Source organism: Tamandua tetradactyla, chromosome 17 (genome assembly GCF_023851605.1).
Source record: "Tamandua tetradactyla isolate mTamTet1 chromosome 17, mTamTet1.pri, whole genome shotgun sequence".
Lineage (NCBI taxonomy): Eukaryota > Metazoa > Chordata > Mammalia > Pilosa > Myrmecophagidae > Tamandua > Tamandua tetradactyla.
This window is the reverse complement of record NC_135343.1, coordinates 74143625-74163059: the sequence shown is the minus strand read 5'-3', so window position 1 is coordinate 74163059 and position 19435 is coordinate 74143625. Positions and strand designations below refer to the sequence as shown.

At 44.7% G+C, this 19435-nt stretch overlaps 1 protein-coding gene across 1 annotated transcript in view; it reads right to left on the bottom strand.

Moving 5' to 3' along the window:
- The window catches only part of SH3RF3 (SH3 domain containing ring finger 3), a 401913-nt gene that overhangs the window by 146390 nt on the left and 236088 nt on the right, over positions 1–19435 (bottom strand). The window contains exon 3 of the mRNA XM_077134952.1: positions 6390–6485. Coding sequence (XP_076991067.1) covers positions 6390–6485 — 96 coding nt within the window. The remainder of the gene's footprint in view (positions 1–6389; positions 6486–19435) is intronic.

The following is a 19435-nucleotide window of genomic DNA, read 5'->3' as shown; positions in this document are numbered from 1 at the left end:
CCTTGGCACAGAAGGGGCCAGTCTTCACTATGGACAGGGGTCAGAGTCATTATGAAGGTTCTTTTCCAAGCGGCTAATGTCTCTAAGAATCCAGGAGAAATGGGTTGTTGCATGCGCACATGTGTGTATATATACAGGTGTATATGCCTACACAACTGTGTCCACATCGGTAACTGTTCACAAACATACAAAATCGTGCATCAAGTAGCTTATAATTTACTCAGTGTAAATAAAGCACTGTCATACTATCGAGTAACGTTGGAAGTCTTCTTATAAATCAATTACTGGTGATGTAGTCCTCTTTATTAATATATTTAAACAACTGATGATTTGAATGTAAGGGCAGAACTTGACATCTGCGCTCATCACATTTCATCATTCATTTCGGCCATGTCTTCATCCTACCGTGGGCTCTGCAGTCTTGACCCTGGCCTCCAAGCTTCCTCCCAGACCAGCACCTCCCACAAATGTGTTAACACGCCTTCTGGGTCTTCGTTCAAGTCACTAGCCCAGGCCCAGGGCAGAAAGGACACAACCCAGTCCTGTGTCCTGTACCTGGACTTGTCTCCAGATGTGATGCCAATTCCTGAGAACACCTTTTGTGGTTATCTTTCAAACAAGCTACCTCTCTGATCACTCAGCATGAACGCTGATGCTGTCAATAACTGTATCACATCCTCGTTAGCATCCTTCAACATAAACATTACTCAGGGCAGGAGACTGTGGCAGGTGAAGGAGCACCTGCAGAGAAATAGGAGACAGCCCTGCCTTCAAAAAACCCACCCTTTGGCTTTAGGTGCATTCAGACCTTGCGAAAAAAGTATCCCGCCATACGAGGCCAACATGTTAACTGCTAAGGTTTGGCATAAAAGTCTCCAATAACTACACGGACGCACAAATCAGCAGTTATTCATTTCACAAACATTTATAACAATAATGAGAAACAGCACACACAAGCCTACTTTGTCTTGTCTGTTTACTTTGTAAATTTCTTTAAACCTCAGAACTCCTCGATTGGTGCATATCATTGCCCTCATCCGAAGGAGGAAACTGAGGCTCAGGAAGGTGAAGGAACATGCCAAAGATCACATATATAGTATATACGGGTGAACTGGGATTTGAGTCTTGCTGTGTCCAGTCCAAGCTTTCCCCCTAATATGCTCCCCGGTCTCTTTATGATCCTGCCTGTGAGTTCCCATTACCTGTGAGAAACAGGCTCTGCTCAAGGAATCATCCACGAAGGCCATAATGGCACACCCCAAGCAGGCCAGTCTCGTAACCCCCTCATAAAAAAAGGAGACAGAGGGCGGGACACGGTGGCTCAGTAAGCAGAGTTCTCAACTGCCATGCTGGAGACCCAGGTTTGATTCCCGGTGCCTGCCCATGCAAAAAAAAAAAAAAAAGATGTAGGTCAGCTGTCCAGGTCCTGTTTTCAGGGTCAGGTTGTCCCTGTCAAAGGGTAGGGCTCACCATGGCAGACTCCTTCCAAGCAGCACCCAAGACTCAGCCAAAGGGGGAGAGAGGCTTCCCATGCATTCTTTAATGACTTGTTTAAAATGGTGCAGACCGCCCTGACCGCCCTCGCATGATTAAGGAGGAGGCTCTCCTATTCCTCCTGAGCCTGAATGATTCTTTTTGCAGATTGAATCAATCTCATTTCCATTAGAACAAGTGCATTTTGAAAAATCAAAATGTTGACAGATCATCTGCTCCGTCACAGGACTGAAAAAACAGAAGGAAGGCCAAGTCTGTTTATTTGGGTTTAAATTGCCCAACCACTGGTCTGGAAGTTCCCCGAGGGAAAGAACTGTATTTTATACATCCTTTCTCGGTTCCTCCCACCTTGCTCTTCTCTCTTTGTACCAAGCAGACATGAGTGCACGTTCAGCCAGGGTCCCTGCAGCTGGCTACGGCACAGCTAGTTTTCCAAGTGGATGAGTGGTTGTGAATGAGACTTAGCATAGTCCAGGTGTGAGGGTGGCAGCAGGAGATGACAGGTTCTCAATTACTGAGAGAGAAAAGAATAAGGAAAAAGATTTTGGGACATGGGACTACGGCAAGGGAAATCAGCACAGGAGCTGGGGAGGGAATAAGGAATGCCAAAGGATTGGGGGAAGAAAGTTGCCTGTGAGTGCTGAGGATGAGTCTTACGATGAGCAAGGTTTAGACAGATTGAGTGCTCAGTGAGCAACTGGCCCTGCGCGGATGCATCTGGCAGATGGGTACTGGGGAGACATATATACAGTACAACAGGAAATATAAACATTTCTGGAGACAGCACCCTGTCTTCTCAGAAAACAGGCTTCCAGCCCAAGGCCTGTGCCAGCTTCCTGAAGATCTTTGTACCATTTTGTCTGTCTGTCTTTAAGACCCAACTAAACCTAGAGTGAAAAAATAACCAATGTCTGTTGAGAACTATCCAGGTCACAAAACACTTTCTTGTTTACTTCTTAAAGCTCTAAAGGTGATCAAGCATCATGAACAACTGAGAAAAGATGGGGAAACTGAGCCTAGCAGAGGGGGTAGTCTCTTGGCAAGCATCCCAGCACAAGTGCACGGTGGCACTGGAATTCGCAGTCAGGACTTCTGCCTGGAAACACTGCTGCTTCCCCGGCACCCCACTTCAAATCGCACCTGGAACTAAAGGCTCTTTGAGAGAATGGCTTTCTAACGGAGGTGCTTCCTCCTGGAGGAGGAGACCTCTTTACAATTCAGTTTTATAAGAAACATTAATTAAGATATGTCACAATTAAAGGTCAACCTGCCCGGCTGCATTTCTTCAAAAGCACTGACAGCTCATCTTCCAAGGGACTGAAGCCACACTCCACACTCAGTGTGGTTTCTAATCGTGTGATGTCTGTCTGAGCAGCGGCAGGACAGCCCCATCTCCAATGCCTGGCTTTTCTCCCAAGAGGGAAGACACTTTGGGCTAGATTGCAAAGTTTACAGTCCGCTGGGGAACCCTGAGGGTGGGAGTCATGGGCTGCCGTCTGCTCTGTACCATGGGCACTTCCAGAGGGAACCAAATATATACGAAATGTAACACAGCCCCAGGAAATGCCCTTTATGGGTTTCTCTGTCTTCGGTGGGTGCCGAAAACCAAAGAGCCTCACAGTTTGTTACAGACCAGCTCTGCTGGCAAGTGGCTCGGGGTCCCACCTCCACGTCTCCAGGAGACAGTGTGAGTGACCTCGCCTTCCCTGAGGCTGCAGCCTTGACCGGGAAGGTGCCAGGAAAACGGACAGATAGGAAAGGAAGGGGGTCTCTGGTGTAAAGTTACTTGGGGTGGAGTTCTATGGCTGCCACTGAAGACCAAAGAAGTGTACCCAAACCTGAAGGCTATCCCGGGTCCCCCCCCCCCCCAGAGGAAATGCATAAGGTAGGGTGGGAGGGAGGCTGTGTAGGGGGAGCAGAGGAGTGGAGGTGTGGGGCATGGGGGGCCGCTGGAGGGGGACGCGAGGCAGCGCTCCTCACATCCCTTCAAGAGAAGTTTTTCAAATGAGCTTCTCCAATAATTCAGCAAGCCCAGAGGGGCCTGGGTGTCGCCAGACTCACCTGTCTGTCCTTTGAATCTATCTGCTGGTCCAGGAAATGCAAAAAGCCTGGTTGATTGGTTTTCAAACCCTGTTCCAAAGCTCTTGGCCTCCCTGCCAATGCTAACGTGCCCTGACTCTGCTTTCAAGCAGAGCGATGCTATTTTTACTGGGATTGCCTGTGAGATTTTTTTTTTGCTTTGCTTTTTAAATTTAGTTTAAAGGGAAGTGCACAAACCTTAACTGTAAAGCATTTTACAGTTGCATACAGATATGTCATCACCCCAAGATTAAGATATAAATTGTTTCCGGCACCCCACAAGCCTCCTTAGTGCCTCTTCCAGTCAATAGCCGCCCCCATCCCACAATAACCAGTACTCTGACTTCTATCACCATGGGTGAGTTTTGTCTGGCTTCTTTCACTCAAAAAAGTTGTTTGTGGGACTCATCCATGCTTTTATATCAGTAGGACTTTGTTCATTTTCGTTGCTAGATTGTGTTCCATTGTATGAAATGGTCCTAATTTATTTACGCATTCCATTGTTGGTTCATATTCGAGTCATTTTCTGGTTTTGGGTTATCATATGAAAGCAGGCATAAATGTTCCTGTACATGTCTTTGGGTGTCCCTCTGTGGTCCACTGACTTATGGATCCCAATTTAAACATGTTAACCTCAATCCACATTCCTATCGGTATAAACCCAGTACAAATAAGATCTATTGAAGATGTGACTTTTACTTAAGGTGTGGCCTGAGAGCATAAAGGTGGGTCTTAATCTGTATTACCAGAGTCCTTTATGAGCACAAGAGACTCAGACGTAGAGGAGAAAGTCATGAGGGGAGCTGGGAACCCAGAAGAAAAGATCAGTGGGAACCCAGAAGAAAAAGGGACGCACCCCCCCAGGTGTGTGGCCATATGACAAGAAAGCCGAGGGGCCCGGGGGTCACTGCGGCCAACACGTGATCACGGGCCTGCTTAGGGAGGAGGCATCGCCCTGCTAATGCTTCCATTTTGGACTTCTAGCCTCAAAACTGCAAGCCAGCAACTTCCTGTTGTTGAAGTCAAGTCTTTGTAATATTTGATAGTAGCCTGGCAAACTAAGATACCCTATAAGATTCTGCCTGGGGGAAAAAGTCCATTGGCTAAAAAGTCTCAGAGCTCAGATTTTCGACCGCGAGTCTAGTGGAATTCATGTATCCATTATTTGATCTTATGCAGCAGTTTCCACCCAAATTCATAAGGGCGGACCCCCACCTCCCAGGAGTGAAGCTCACAAGGTGTTTAAGGGAACTGTGACTATTATAAATGTGCCAGAGCAGGTGTGCTCTGGAAATGTGTGTGTGTGTGCGTGTGTGTGCGTGTGTGCGCGTGGTACTGGTGCTGCGGTGGGAGGGTTTCAGAATCTCTGGCAGCTTATCCAAAATATACGTGAGAACGGCTGGCCCAGATTTTTAGGGGAGGTGGGAGGGAATGGTGAGAGATGACACTGGAATAACAGATTAAGGTCAAAGTGCAAAGGGGCTTGACTGTCATGCTGAAGCATTTGGACTTTACCTTTTGGGCACCAGGGAATCACTAGACATTTTCAGCAAAGATCTCCTTGCATCCAGACATGGCTTGGATAGGTGTGGCGACAGGGCAAAGGGAGCTGTGCCACTGGCTGATTCCTCCCACCTGACTTTGAAGCCTGTCAAGCAGAGAGGTAGGTTCTGTGGAGCTCAGTACAAAGCTGACGTAGACTGCAGCTTATTAGTGGGGGGTGATTAGGGGGCAGGATGATGAAGGACTAAGAAGTGGGTTCTAGCCTAGAGTCAAACTCCCTGTGTTCAAATCCTACCTCTGCCACTTATCAGCTGTGTGACTTTGGTAAAGTTACATAACTGATCTGTGCCTCTGTTTTTTCAAGTGTCAAGTGGAGATATTAATGGTTTTCAGATCCTAGGGTTGTTGAGAAGATTAAGTGAGTACTTGGAAGTGTTTGGCACCTATTAAGCCCTCTAAGTATTAGCTAAAATTGCTATTCCAATGCTTGCAGGATGAAAGCCTGTGGTCTAAAATGGCCAGCTTGTGAATATACACACATGGACGTGCACTGTCAAATAGTAGACACACATGCATGGGGCAAACATTCATACATACACACAAACAGCCCAAGGTGAACAGGCGTTTAAATGTTAAAAGTTTTAAGATACATCCTGCTCAGCAACTGTCCATAAGTTACTCAGTAGAAACCTAGTGCTTCTTAGTCACAGAAAAGAGAAAGGAGATTAATAGGTATCAAACTACCCCAAACCGTGAGACTCAAATCCTCTTTGCTTTAGTGATTCTCAGTTGGATCAGCTGCCCAATAATCAAGATTCCCAGGTGGACTTTGCAAATGGCCCAGGAACTTTTCCATTGGGGTACACAGCAGCATTTGTATTCAGATCTGTTTGCAGTGACAAAGGAAGATGGTGCTTTCGGGTAAGAACTTGCCTCCTCGGTTTTGGGGAGCAAGAGCAGCAGTACTTAGGAAAGCCTTGGTAAAATGGAGGCTACTGGGACTAGTCCCCAGGTTTCCTGTGAAAAAGTGGTGAAGGCTCGGTTATGGGAGCATTGCCTTCATTTCCCACGTGTCGAAATGATTTGCAGCCAGGCCTGTGACAGACCCATTCAAAACTGACTAAGGCAATTTCATAGCTTTAACCTGGTGGTTTGAATCAAAACCCATACACAGCTATCTGGTATCATTTATTTGTGGAATAAACTGCAGTTTACAGCCCTTTTAGAAAAGGGGGCTCCAAGGTTAGGTGACGCTCTGATGAAACAAACAACAATGGCTAAAGAAGAAGTGCATTTGCATGCTGTGACCATACCTCCACATACAGGAGAGGGAAAATTCCAATCTTGTCTCCCAGCATTCCTTCTGCCCAGTTATCATCAACTCTTCTGATCACGGTCAGAATCTCATCCTAAAATTTCCGGAGACCACCATGTATTCAAGCACGGGTACATGCACACACAACAAAAAAGAAAAAAAAACACAAGGAACTGGTTAGTATTGTTAAGGCTAAGAATGGTTTTAAGTAACCACTTTAAGTTTGCTATCTATCCAGGTGTCTGCCATTTGAAAAGCATCAGCCCTCACGTCTGCACTTTTCGTTACGGCTTATTGCTACAAACATTCTCAAATGGAAAAGTGTGCCAATTCACAATATTGTTAGTGTTTCCAAATTCATGTTCCAATTACTGATTTAAAAAAATAAAAATATTTTGTATAAAATTAAATTTGGCCAACTAGAAAACTTTTTAAGCTTCTCGCTACATCAAAGAACAAAGAAAGAACACAACCCAACTCCATTTATTTAGAGTCATGGGTACATCGAGCTTTGAATAATCCTCGTAAGTTCCTTGTTCGAATAACCCTTGTAAATTCCTTGGCATATCAGACAATACCAAGTGTAAATGCACCAAGCAGAAACAGACGGAAGGAGACAGGAAGAAAGCAAGATGGAAAGATGCAATTCCAGGGGAAGTGGTAGATGGGCAATTGATGAGGAGCGAAATGCCAATGACATCTGTTCTAAATCCCGGGAGCTGCAGAGACAAACTACATGGTCATGTGGAAAGAGGCTTAGGGAGTGGGAGAAGAGATGGCTATCCAAAGGGGAACACAACCAGAGAGGAACACCAGGGGAAGAGAAAATACAAGCTGTAACTTTGCAGAGGGACAGAGGCCATTATTAGAGAGCCAGGGCAAAACTGGTGCTTCTCCCAAGGGTATCTATGGCTTCCATTCCCTTTTTACATCATCCTTTCTTGGGCACCTAGGGTACAGAGTAATACCTCTCCCTACGCCCACCCTCAAGTACTGTTTGCTTAACCTTTCCCCTGCATCAAAACCTACTTTTTCTTTGTTCTTTGGGAATTGGCTAGTGACCAGCTGGCCAATCAGGGGATCTAACATGCTAAGGATTTGATGGCTCAGAGCAGTCTAATGTGGTAACCCCTAATGGTAGGGGTTACCTACCCCGAAAGGTAGATTAGCCTCTACCTCTGTAATTAGCATTCAGTACTTGAAATAATAATATGGGACTTTCAGACCTCTCTTCAGCATTGCAGGGAGAATTCTGGGCAGAGTAGACTTCACGAAATTATCAGAGAAACTACTTCTCTGTGAGCAGAGTGACCTCACAGTTTGAGAATGCTCATCTATGGCGAGGCAAATGATCTAAAGGATGTGGGATATGCCTTTTAGAAATCACAAGAGAGGGAAAAGCAAGGATGAATATCTGTACTTGGAAGTTCCTACAGCGTCTATTCCAAATCCCTCATCCCTCACATTGAGTCCCGAGTATAGGGAAAAGTTTGGGAGCAATCATGCCCCTTTTCTTCTCTGTTCTCACCTCCCATTTCCAAGTTTTAAAGAATGCCAACCAACAAAATGTTGTGAGACTGCAGAATATTTTTCTTCCCAATTGATATTATAGGACACTAAAAATGCAACCGGCATCATAAGGGAATCATCCCACTTCACACGTTACATGCAGTCAATTCTTGGGCTATAAAGGATGAGAGTTATAAGCGTTCTCTTCCAACGAATTCTCAGCCACTAGAGTGCTTGGGCTTTTCCAATAAATATTAGGGCTAAAGTAGCAGACTGGCTTAGTGGAAATGTATAGAGAACTCCAGTGAAATCCTTCACCTTGCTCACTGCACATTCACAAGCAGAAGAATTGTGAGCACATGGATAAATTCAGCTCAGATTCAGCTAAAGAGGGCCCATAAGACTTGGCAAAGGGAAAGGTAATCCAAGGTTTCTACTAGTCAGAGTTCCACAGCAGTGAAGGATCACAAAAATTAATTTTAATTTTGGTAAAAGAAGAAATCACCATACTTTCCACACTAGTGCTTAATACTGGTCTAGAAACCAGAGCCAAAGAAATTACAAAAGAAAATGAAACAATAAGTAAAAATGTTGGAAGTAAAATTAATAATCTTCTACCTAGAAAAAGAGTATTAACTAAAAGTTAGAATAAATAAGAGTATAGGAAAGGTGCCCAATTTGGAGATAAATGCATAAAAATCAGTGGAAATGCCAGATAACATGTTAGGTGGTAGGATCATGGTTCATAACTATAGTCAAAGTCTGGAAAAATGGACACAGGCAAAGCTACACAATCTGATGGGTCAAATGTAAATTCCTACATTTAAGCTAAAAATATAAATAATATAAAGGTTTCCTGATAAGAATATAGATTATATAAAACAGCGCCTATAGCTTTTAGTTAAACTCAACTCCAGTTAATTATATTAATTATATGGTTGTTAAAGATAGATAAACAGACACAACATCCTAATTCAAAGATTAACAGCACCATAGAGCTACAATGAACAAATGACAGCATCTTGCAACAATACGGGTGAACCTCGTGAAAGTCATTGAGAGAAAAAGAAAAAAACTGGATACAGAAATATATTCTGTATGATTCCATTTATTTGCATTTCAAAAGTAAACATGACTGGTGTGTGGTGTTAGAAGACAAGGGAAGACGCACAAGAGGAAGCTGATAAAAGGCCATTTCTCAGCCTGGGAAGTGATGATAAAGGTATATTCCTTTTTTTGGTCATAATCATCAAGCTATGTAAAAATGGTGAGTGCACTTTTGGACCAATTATGCTATATCCAGAAGTTTTTTTTTGTTTTTTTTTTAAAAAGGCAATCGCCTACCTAGTTTGAACAAGTCATAGAACATCTTGAATATTGTGTTCATTCTTAAATTCCTATCACACCATTTAAATGTACATCTCACGCTGAGGGAGCCAACCATTATGTGAACTGTCTGGAACCAAGTCACATAAAGACAGGAAGGAAGGGGGATCATTGACTCTGAAAAAAATGAGAAAGCTGCAGGGCAGTGGATTACTGCCTTTGAGTTTTGGCTTCACTATAGTGTGAAGAACTGGGCTTCTTTTAGGTCACCCAGCAGGGTGGAATGCACCAGGAGCTCCCAGTTACTGAGAGGCAGAACGCGGTTCCATATAAGGCAGAGCTGTCCACAAATGAGTGCTGCCTTGTAGGCCAGTGACTTTGTCATCACTCCAACTATTAAGCAGTGCCAACCTGTTCTTCCTTGAACCACCGATGTAGGAACAACCCCTAAGTGCCAGGTACTGTGAAGGGCCTTATGGTTGAAGAGGAAACTATCTCTTCCCAGGAAGAGCTCAGCTTAGTTGGCGACACATGCATGAATAGAGATGCTCACAATCCAATAGTGTTGTAAGAAGCATAAACTCCCACCATGATGCAATAAATGGGGGTCCAAATGTCAATGATAAAAAATGAAGGGCTGTGCTATTGTGAAATAAATGAAATGAGTAGATGGAAGCGGCATAGTTCCTTCTAGTTCTGGGGTCTGGCTACAAGTTGCAAATCCAATATGGTTCCAGGTGTGGTTTGGTATTACCCGGTGGCAGCTGAGACCATTCTGGCTTAAATATTGATGGGGGCAATTCTAGGTTCTGAGGCTGGCTGGGACTTCAGGACAGTGGAAGGCTCCAGAAAACTTCTGTTTTGTTGGGAGACTGGGCCGGGAGAATACCAGGGTGCAGAGAGCCAGTTACTCTCCATATATTGAAAAAAAGTCACTATAGTATATTACAGCCACCAGCATGAAATTTGGTGTGCTCAGCATGAAATAATGACTTTTCTAATCACCAAGGCAGAACCAGGAAAACAACGGCCAACTGTTACGGTGGGATCACATCGCCTCTGATTTGTCAACATATTTCAAAACTCTAGAGCTAGAGCATTTAGAAGTTCAAGAAAAGGGAAAATACCTATTTGCTTCTCTAGTGTATAAAGAAATTCTGTCTCCCCCAAATATTAAGTGGGCTTCATATATCAATGGCAAGAATGATCTGCATGAGTTGGACATGGATTTAGAGTTGTTGGTTCACAGGGAGAGAACAACTTTCCCTAAACTATCCACTCACTCATCTTAAACACTCAATACATGCAACCTTAGAGTGGTGCCATGCTTTGTGGAATGGACAGGCACAAAACCATAGCACTGTGCTCTACCTAACGGATTGGCAAACTCTTTCTCTATAAAAGGTCAGATAGTAAACATTTTAGGCTCTTCAGGCCATATGGTCTCTGCTGCAACTATTCAAATATGCCACTGTGTTGTGAAGTCAGCCTGAGATAATACATAAATGAATGAGCCTGGTTGTGTTTTAATAAAACTTTATTTACAAAAAGAGGGGGTGAGCCAGACTTGGCCCAAGAGCTGAAGTTGGCCAACCCTTCCTTGATGAAGATGAGCAAACTAAACTAGCACAGATACCCCAGGCATTACTGGTAATCAGATGGGACAGCTAAGACTCTCGGCCAATATGGTGGCATTCACGGTTTCATAAATGAAAGCTCTTTCCATGAAGATAGTTCACTTTCGGCTGCATGACTCAATCTCATTCACAGGTTTCATGTGAAGCACTCATTGCTCATGGTGGGTCAGGAGACTTCCATACGCTGTTTTCCCTGATCCCTAGTATTTCCAAGCTTTGAAAAAGATACCAAATGTCATTGCTGTATGACCACGTTCTGCTCTGCATTCACACACATTCAAGCACCTAGGGTGGTCTTAATAATTTTTAATCTGAGCTATGGACAGGAAGTGGCTATTTACAAAAGCGACTGCCTTTCTTCCCAAGGCTCAGTGGGTTGTACATTTGCAGAGGAGTCAGGTGACACGGACCCTGCCATCTAAAGGAGCCTTCACACTGCATTTTTAATTCATTTACCTAACTCCTCAAACACCTGTGCATTCATTGCTCCCTGGGAAAATGAAAACCTGCAAATACAGATGGGCCTCTGTTGAAAACAAAAGCTGCTGTGGGGACAGAGCTGTGTCAGCCCACTGCCCTGTCCCATGCTGGAGTTTGGGGGACACGGACACCATTTGGATGTCATTAAAGGGACCTCACAGAAAACGCTGTCCTTGGACACCACTTTAAAGACACATCTCAGTAAATGTATACAGCTCAAATGTCAAGCATTTTGGGGCTCAGCCTGAAATGCCATGATTGCTGAAAAACTCAGAGAATTCCTTCAGCAGCTGCAATCACCTACAGCTCTGGATAAACCAGCATTTAAGTGCCTAGCATTTTACACTCTTAAATGAGCTGTATGGCAATATTACATATAAAGTACACCTAAAGTTTCTAGAAACAGTCCCTGAAGGGCCATGAATACCAAACAGTCTGTGGATCTCCCGGACTGCCACTTCAACTTTTCTACACTCTCTTTTTCTACCTACAGTCAGTTGGTTTCCATGAAGCATAAATGGACCAGAGATAAGAAAGGGTTCCAACAGAAACTGTCCGTACCAACTTCAGCATTGTCATGGTATCTTGGGCTCTTCTCTTTTGTGCTGGATAAATATCTTGGCCTTCACTACTGCCTGGTAGCCTCCTCCAGGCTGCAGTGGCACCACGGGACCCCAAGCCCGTACAGATGGGCGCCCCACTGTCAGAACCCAAGCCAGTCAAAGCCAGATCGTTCAAAACCACTCTGCTGCACAAAAAGAAGGGAACATGAAAAAAGGGAAAAGCTCAAACACCGCCTCAGCCTTTTGTTGCAGAAATAACACGAAATTGTGCCTCTGATAGCTGTCTGCCACTCATGTCAAGTTTCTTAATGGCACCATTAGCTGCCATTAAGCCACGGACACAAAAGCGTGCCTGCTCAGTAGTCAGGGCGTCCTGCTGAGGACTCAGGTAAGAGTGACTTTCCAGATGGGCAGAGGGCACCCTCCCATTTTTCTGCCTCACTCACCCCGTCTAAAGTCCACAGGCTGCCAGTGGCCTTGAACTACTTAGAGATGAGGCTGAATTCCACTGCAGACCCCTCAGGGACTCTCAGGGCTGAGTGGGACCTAGAGCCAAAAGGTAAGCCCAAGCCTGCCGGTCCCCAGGTGGCAGTGGGAACATCAGTGCCACAGCCCCTCTCCCTCCTCTAGAAACACACATGTGTGTGCGTACGCACCCGAAGTGGGGTCTTGGGGAGCCATGAGAATCTAGTGCCTTGCCTCATCATTGCATGTGAGCTGCCTGAGGCTGGGACTCGGGGGTCCTCACTTCACTATCACTGGCAGCTAAACATCTGGAGAATGAACAAATGAACAAATGGCCAGGGAGGCTGGAAAAGAATGAAAGTACTTTCAAGAGAAAGACCCCTTACCTCAGCCCAAGGCAGAGGGCACCCTCTCTCACCCTGCTTCCTCGGGGTCTTCCAAGGGAAGACCAGCCACTTACTGTCAAATATTTATTAAATGCCCCGTGTGCCCTCACTGTTCTACTACTGGGGATGCAGAGGGAATTGGTAATGGCCTCACCCTGATAGAACCACATTCCTGCCAGGAGACGTGGACAATTATCATGTATGTATAAATACATCACAACGGCAGGAGCACAAAATGAGGGCATCTGGAGTGTGGGGAGTGCTCCCTTAGGGTGCTCAGGTGGGCCGCTCTGAGAAGCCGCTGTCTGAGCAGAGGCCTCACAAAGGTGAGGGTGAGAGCCCCGTGGGCGTGTGAAGGGGAGCAGGCAAGCTGCAGGAAGGGACGTGCAAAGGCCCCGTGTTGTAGGGAGCTGGTTCAGCTCAGGATACACCCAAAAGCAAAGCCACTGTGGCTTGGAGCGGAGTGATAGAGGGAGCAAGTGGTAGGAAATGAGGTCAGAGATATAATCTGGAGAGTCTCTGAGGCAGTTATGACTTTGACTTTCATTTTAAGGAAATTGAGAAGCGTTAGGAGGGTTTGAGCAGAGAAGTGACACGATGCTGATATATTCTAAAGGCTGAGTGGAGGAGGTGCCTGCAGGGATCCAGGTGAGAGGGGAGAGTTCTGGATGTATCCAAATCTTTGCCTGCAAATCCAAATATTCTCTCTTTCGTTTTTCAGAGCTCCACCCTGATGTCAAAGGAGGAGCTTGGGGCAAGGACATTCCATAGACAAGCACATCGCTTCTGCTTCCCCAGGCTGTCTCCATGTGCTCCCTGTTTTCATCTCCTCCTGTGTCCCTCAGCTTTTATTGCTTTATGAAAGGCATCTTCTCCACAGTACGGCCAGATGGCGTGAAGAAGGGGCTGCAAAGCTGCTGACAGAACATGGGAGGAGAAAATCATGATAAAAGGAGCTCACGAACGTTAACTGGGCCCCTTTCAGGTTTTCTGATAATGTTTTCAAGGTAAAGTAACCCAAACTGAACACGGTACTCAGGAACGAGGAGAGAACTACTATGACCCAGCTCTCCTTGCGCTCACTCCGCTTTGGTTCATGCATGTGGAAAAAGAGTAAAAGGAAATAACTCCTGCACTCTTCCCAGCCCTGAAAGGGTTCCTGGTCCTTCTCAGAAGAACCAGCTGCTGCAAACGGGGAAGGGCTGGTGGGTCCAGGGCGGCTGGCTCAGCTGGGCCATGAGGCTTGCCCAGTTTGCTGGCTGGGTCAGTTAGGGGACTGCGGTCAGGAGCTAAGGGTCTGGGCATGATTTCACACGCTGGACAATTCCCTCCAAGAGCTAGCCACCAGATAGTAGGGGTATAGAGGACTAGTCCTTAAAAATCCTCCTCTTACATGTCTGAGGAAGGAGATTTACCTTCCTGTGAATATTTTGAGGGAATATAAAAAAGTAATATTCTACCTGGTAGAAGTGCAACTTTCCCTGCAATGGGAAGCAAAAAGAGGGTAAAAAGCAAATATTTAATGAATAGCTATTTTAGGCTTAGTTCTTTAAGTGTCTTGGCTCATCTAATTGTGTCAACAGTAATAATATTATTATAATATTACAAGTTAAAAGAGACCCGAAGACAAAGTAAAGGTTCCAAAGTCATTATATAGGAAGTATCAGAATTTGAATCTATTTCTACCTCACTCCAGGGCCCAAACTCCATCTACCATATTTGCTTTTTATCCACCCAAGTCTTGTTCCATTGGAAAATAATTTGTGATTAATGCTGAGTAAATTCACAAAGTAGAGAATCCTCACATTTATGGGAAATGATGATCAAACATTCAGTATCATAGGAAGATTGTATGGTGCACCAACAGAACAAAAGTCTGACTAGGGACAAGTTGTGGTAGTATTTTTTTAAAGGTTTTTTGCCAACTCAAAGCCTTCCTTTGCAATTGCCGAAAGATGGAAGCAACCCAAATGTCCATCAACGTGACTAGATAAACAAAATATGGTTTATTAATATAGTGGAATACTATTTAGCCTTAAAAAGGAATGCAGTTCTGGTGTATGTGATGACATAGATGGACTCGGAAAGGATCATGTTGAATGAAATAAAAAGGACAAATATCATATGAACTCACTGATATGAAATAATTATAATAAGCAAATTCATAGCTGTACACTGGAATACAGGTTTCCGGAGCTGGGATTGGGGTAAGGAATGGGGAGTTCATGTTTATTTGGTACAAAATTTCTGTTTGGGATGATGGAAAAGTTTTGGTAACGGATGGTGCGGATGGGAGCCCAACGTGTGAATGCAATTAATACCACTGAATTATATATGTGAAGATAGTTAAAAGGGGAGAAATTCTAGATTGTATGTATGTTATTAGAATGAAAGTTAAAAGAAAAGCACATAGGACTGTTCAACAGAAACAGTGAACCCTAAAGTAAACTATAGACTATAGTTAATAGGACATTTATACTAACATTCTTTCATCAATTACAACAAAAGTAGCGTACTAATAAAGGTGTTAATAATGGAACGCCTGCATTTCTTGCATGGTTTTTCTATAAACCTACAACTTTGGTAAAAAAAAGAAAGAAAAAAGCACCCCACTGAGCTCGAAGGGCTGGGAGTGGGGAAGGGAGGATGTGAGATGAGGATGGGAGTGGAGCAGTTGCTGGGCTCCCAGAGTCCTGTGGCTTCTGGATGTGGCAGACGTGGAGGGCACCGAGGGCCGAGGCAGGCACCCCACTGCAGGGCAGGTGCAGAGCGGCTCTGCGAAGGGTTGGGCACTGACCGAGACAATCTCGGGACCTCTGAGGGTCTCTGAGCACAGTCAAGTGAATTCACTAAAGGGCAGCCCCAGGCTGTTTAGGGAAAACTCAAGGTTACAGAAATGTTCTCAGTGACTGAAAGCTACACAGCAGGGACACAATAAACACTTGCTGAATGTCATGCTTGAATCAAAAGAAGCTACACAGAGTTGTCTGCCATGCAAAGAATGGAATTCCCATTCTTCTCTTGAATGTGAAGCCCTAAGCTCTGCTCTTTACTTAGATTATTTTGTTTAACCCTTGGCATCCCATGGGGCTGGTCTTACTATTACCTCGCAGATGAACTTGTGCTCAGCGAGGCAAAGTGCTTTTCCAAGGTCACACAGCTAATCATCGGACCCGCAGTCCAAGGTCACTGCACCAAGTTGCCTCTTCACCGAATCCAATGCCTCCCTATGGGTTTAGAGGGCAGCACACCTCGAGGTGGGGTGTTAAGTGACTGTATAAAAAGTGATCAGAGCTCGGGGGACACTTATGTTTCTTGCTGTTCATCTTCTAATTTGCACAGGCCCGTTTTGGGGGAGCAGGATTCCAAAAATTAAGTTTAAAGCAGGCTTTTAATAACTGCTTTTCCAAAAGTAAAGCATAAGTTGCCTTTGTCCTTTGGGGCTCATATTTAACAAAAAGTAACTAATAATTTCATTAGCTTCCTCCTTAAATGAAATAAAGACTTTGGTTTCAGAATGGCTTTAATGCAGTTTTATGGGTCAGGAATGCTCAACAGCCAGCACTGAAAAAAATCTTGTCTTGATCTACCTGCTTCAGGCTTTTTAAAAATCCATTCATCCCATCACATTTTTTTAAAAAAGAGATGTTTAGCACTATCAGTAGTTTTTAGAGCCTCCTTTTTTTCCTTGTTGGTTCCAGAAAAACATATCCAAAACCCAAAAACATCCCTTGGAGCCAAAGCCAAGCTGGCATGAACCAACAACACTGAAATACCAAGAATCATTTGGACACTTGAAGTATTACATAAGTGGAAGTGAAACAGAACTAGCCATGCCTGTTTCAGCCGTATTTCAGGTCTGCAGGAAAGGAACTGGGCTGGAAACACAGTGGAGGAAAAGCATCAAGCAAATGCTGTTGGTGACAGAAACTATAAACGAAGCAGAACAATCATGATGAGTTGCCCATACCCTTTGGGGCGCATATGTGCAGAAGCTTAGAAGTGAGAAACGCAGGTGGTTAATGCGGCAGGTATGATCTCAGGGCAGGGCTCGCCCCTACAGAAAATCTTCCATGCCCACCCCCACCTTACAGTTGAAATGTTCACTCACAGATTAAGACTTTATATATCTTATGCTCTGAAAAGATTATGGTACTTAATCCCAAATAAAAACAATACCCGCAAACATAATTCAGAAGGACAACAATACTAACCAGGAAAATACATCCAAGAAAGCCTAACAGCATCTAATTTTTTCCCATGAGGATTACTTTAACATTTCTTTTGAAATGTCAAATGTTTAAAATACATAATTTACTCTTTTGGAGTCAGTGGTAAATGCTCAATCTCCCTACTGGGTGATCCCATATAGCGCACGACTTTCTAAACTTAGAGATTTTTAACATTTATTCTTGATCTGCTTATTGATTTCTCCTACTAGATTACAAATTCCAGGAAGGCAGGATGTTTGTCTGCCTGTTCACTACTGCATCCTCTGTGTAGAGCAGGGAATTCAGCACACAGTTGGAACTCAATAAACTCTTCTTTGATAAATGGGCAAATGCTCCTTAGTCCTTTGCAAATGAGTTCTGGTCTCCACCCGTGGAATAAAAGTGTTCTAGGCAAAGGCTCACAGAACAGTGGAGTGTTATGGTGAGGGTAGCATGAGCAGGAGTTTGCTTCTGTCAGAAGAAGGCTGAGCTTACCCAGAAGGCTCCAAAGAGCCAGGAAAGTGGCAGTGAAAAATGAGTTTACCTGAGGCCCAGAGAGCTTCCTACTTAATACTCCCTTGATGCGGGTGACCTAGCCTATGCCACTGGAGCCAACTGAGGCTTGGAAGAGCCCAGAGCTATGATGGGTAGCTGCTGTTCTAAAAAGGGCCTAACCAGAGACCCAGAAGGAAGGGTTGCTGGAGGCACCACTCTAGGTCAAGAGTCACAGCACAGAGCGTTGTGGGTCCCCGGGAGGCTCTTCTCTCTAGGAAAGGCTCCCCAGAGTCCAATCAGCAGAGAAGTGGGTCAGGCTGGTGTTCCAGCCACCTGATAAGTCACCTCCTTGGCAGCCTGCCATTCTGACCCCCTGACAAAGAAAGTGGGACATGGGTGCCTACTTCCCAGGAAACTTCACCAGCCAGATGACAACTGAAATTTGCATGGGAACACCTTGATGAAAGGAAAGAAGAAAGAGTTGAGTCCCTGAATGGAAAACGGATGATTCTCTGTCAGGCTGAACAATGGAACAAGACATAAATAGCAGAAATGAGCAGGCTTGGCAGAGTCACAGGCAGCCAGAGCTGCAGAATAGAGCTGGGAATCCAGAAAGCAGCAAGGAGGACACAGGTGGGAGCAGAGCCGTGGAGAACAATGTAAAAGTGTGGGGATTCTCTAGACTTCTCGAAGATGCGGGTCCCTTTGCTTTCCGCCCTGACAGAGCTCTGGAGATTTGCACTTCCAAAGCCATGTAATGTTTGATGCTTATGAAGACCGCAGTTGAACACTATCTGGACCTGCACATTTTGTTCAAAAACTGTGCACATGGTGCTCCTGCAGCCCTGCGGATGGTCCCAAGAGTTCTGGACCATAGCCAAGTTCTATGTGGAGCAGATGAGTATACGTGCTTGGCTGTCAACAAGAGAAAATGACACTGACCTCTGGGCTTCTGAGGTATGTGATGGCCTGATTTAAGGGAACAGTTTCCTGTGTAAGAAAGTAGGAAGACCATGAGTTTTAAAGTCAGAGATTTGAATTACAGTTCTAACTCTGTTATTTACAATTCTCTGAGAGAGAGAGAGAGAAGACAGGAGACAGAGAGAAAGGAGAAAGGAGAGTGAGGACCACCCAACCACCCAGTCAACCCTGGAAAGTTACTTAACCTCTTTGAGCTTTGGTTCCCTCACAGGGAAAACAAGGCTCCTATTACTTCCCTTGGAAGCTTGGCCAGTTGTCAAAATAAAATGAGAACATGTTGGAAAAGCACTAAATATAGCTTGCCATTTAATAGATAATTAATAAACAACAACTCTTGTTGTTGCCCTAAGTTAGAAGTAGATGCTTAGACGGTCACACTCACTCCCCATCCCCATAAGGAACCGTGCTGTAGAAGTCTTGAAAACAAGGGGAAAGAGAGCACCTCACAGGCCTGGAAGGGAGCCTTTGTAAAGGGAGACCTGCAAGGCCCATAATCTACCTTGGTGACATCAGCTCTGTTTGCTTTAACGCTCTTCAACCACAGATGGCCACCACCACCAGAGACCATGCTGCTGTCATTTGATAAATAACATCTAGTTTGTCATCAACTAAGTTCCCTTTATGCAGGTCTGACCCTGCCAGTTCAGATGGTTCTAAATCCACGTTGTTCCATCCCACCTCTGTTGCTCACAGAAGACGGGGCTATGACCACAGTGATTTCTGGGTCAAATTAGTTGCAAAAGAGGTTCCTTGCAGCAGTTTCCTCTGATACTGGGCCCATGGGATTCCTGGAAAGCCTTTATTCCATTGCACCTGAGTCACTGCTGAGAAACCAGAGGATAATTTCCATGACTCAGGTCAAGGGAAGGTCCTACTGTTCATGCTAACTGTGGCTCCTATTTATTGAGCACTTACTACGTGTCCTTTCTTGGGTGGGGCTGTGTGCGATGCCATTTCATTCAATAAAACCTTAGAAGAAGACCCAGCCACT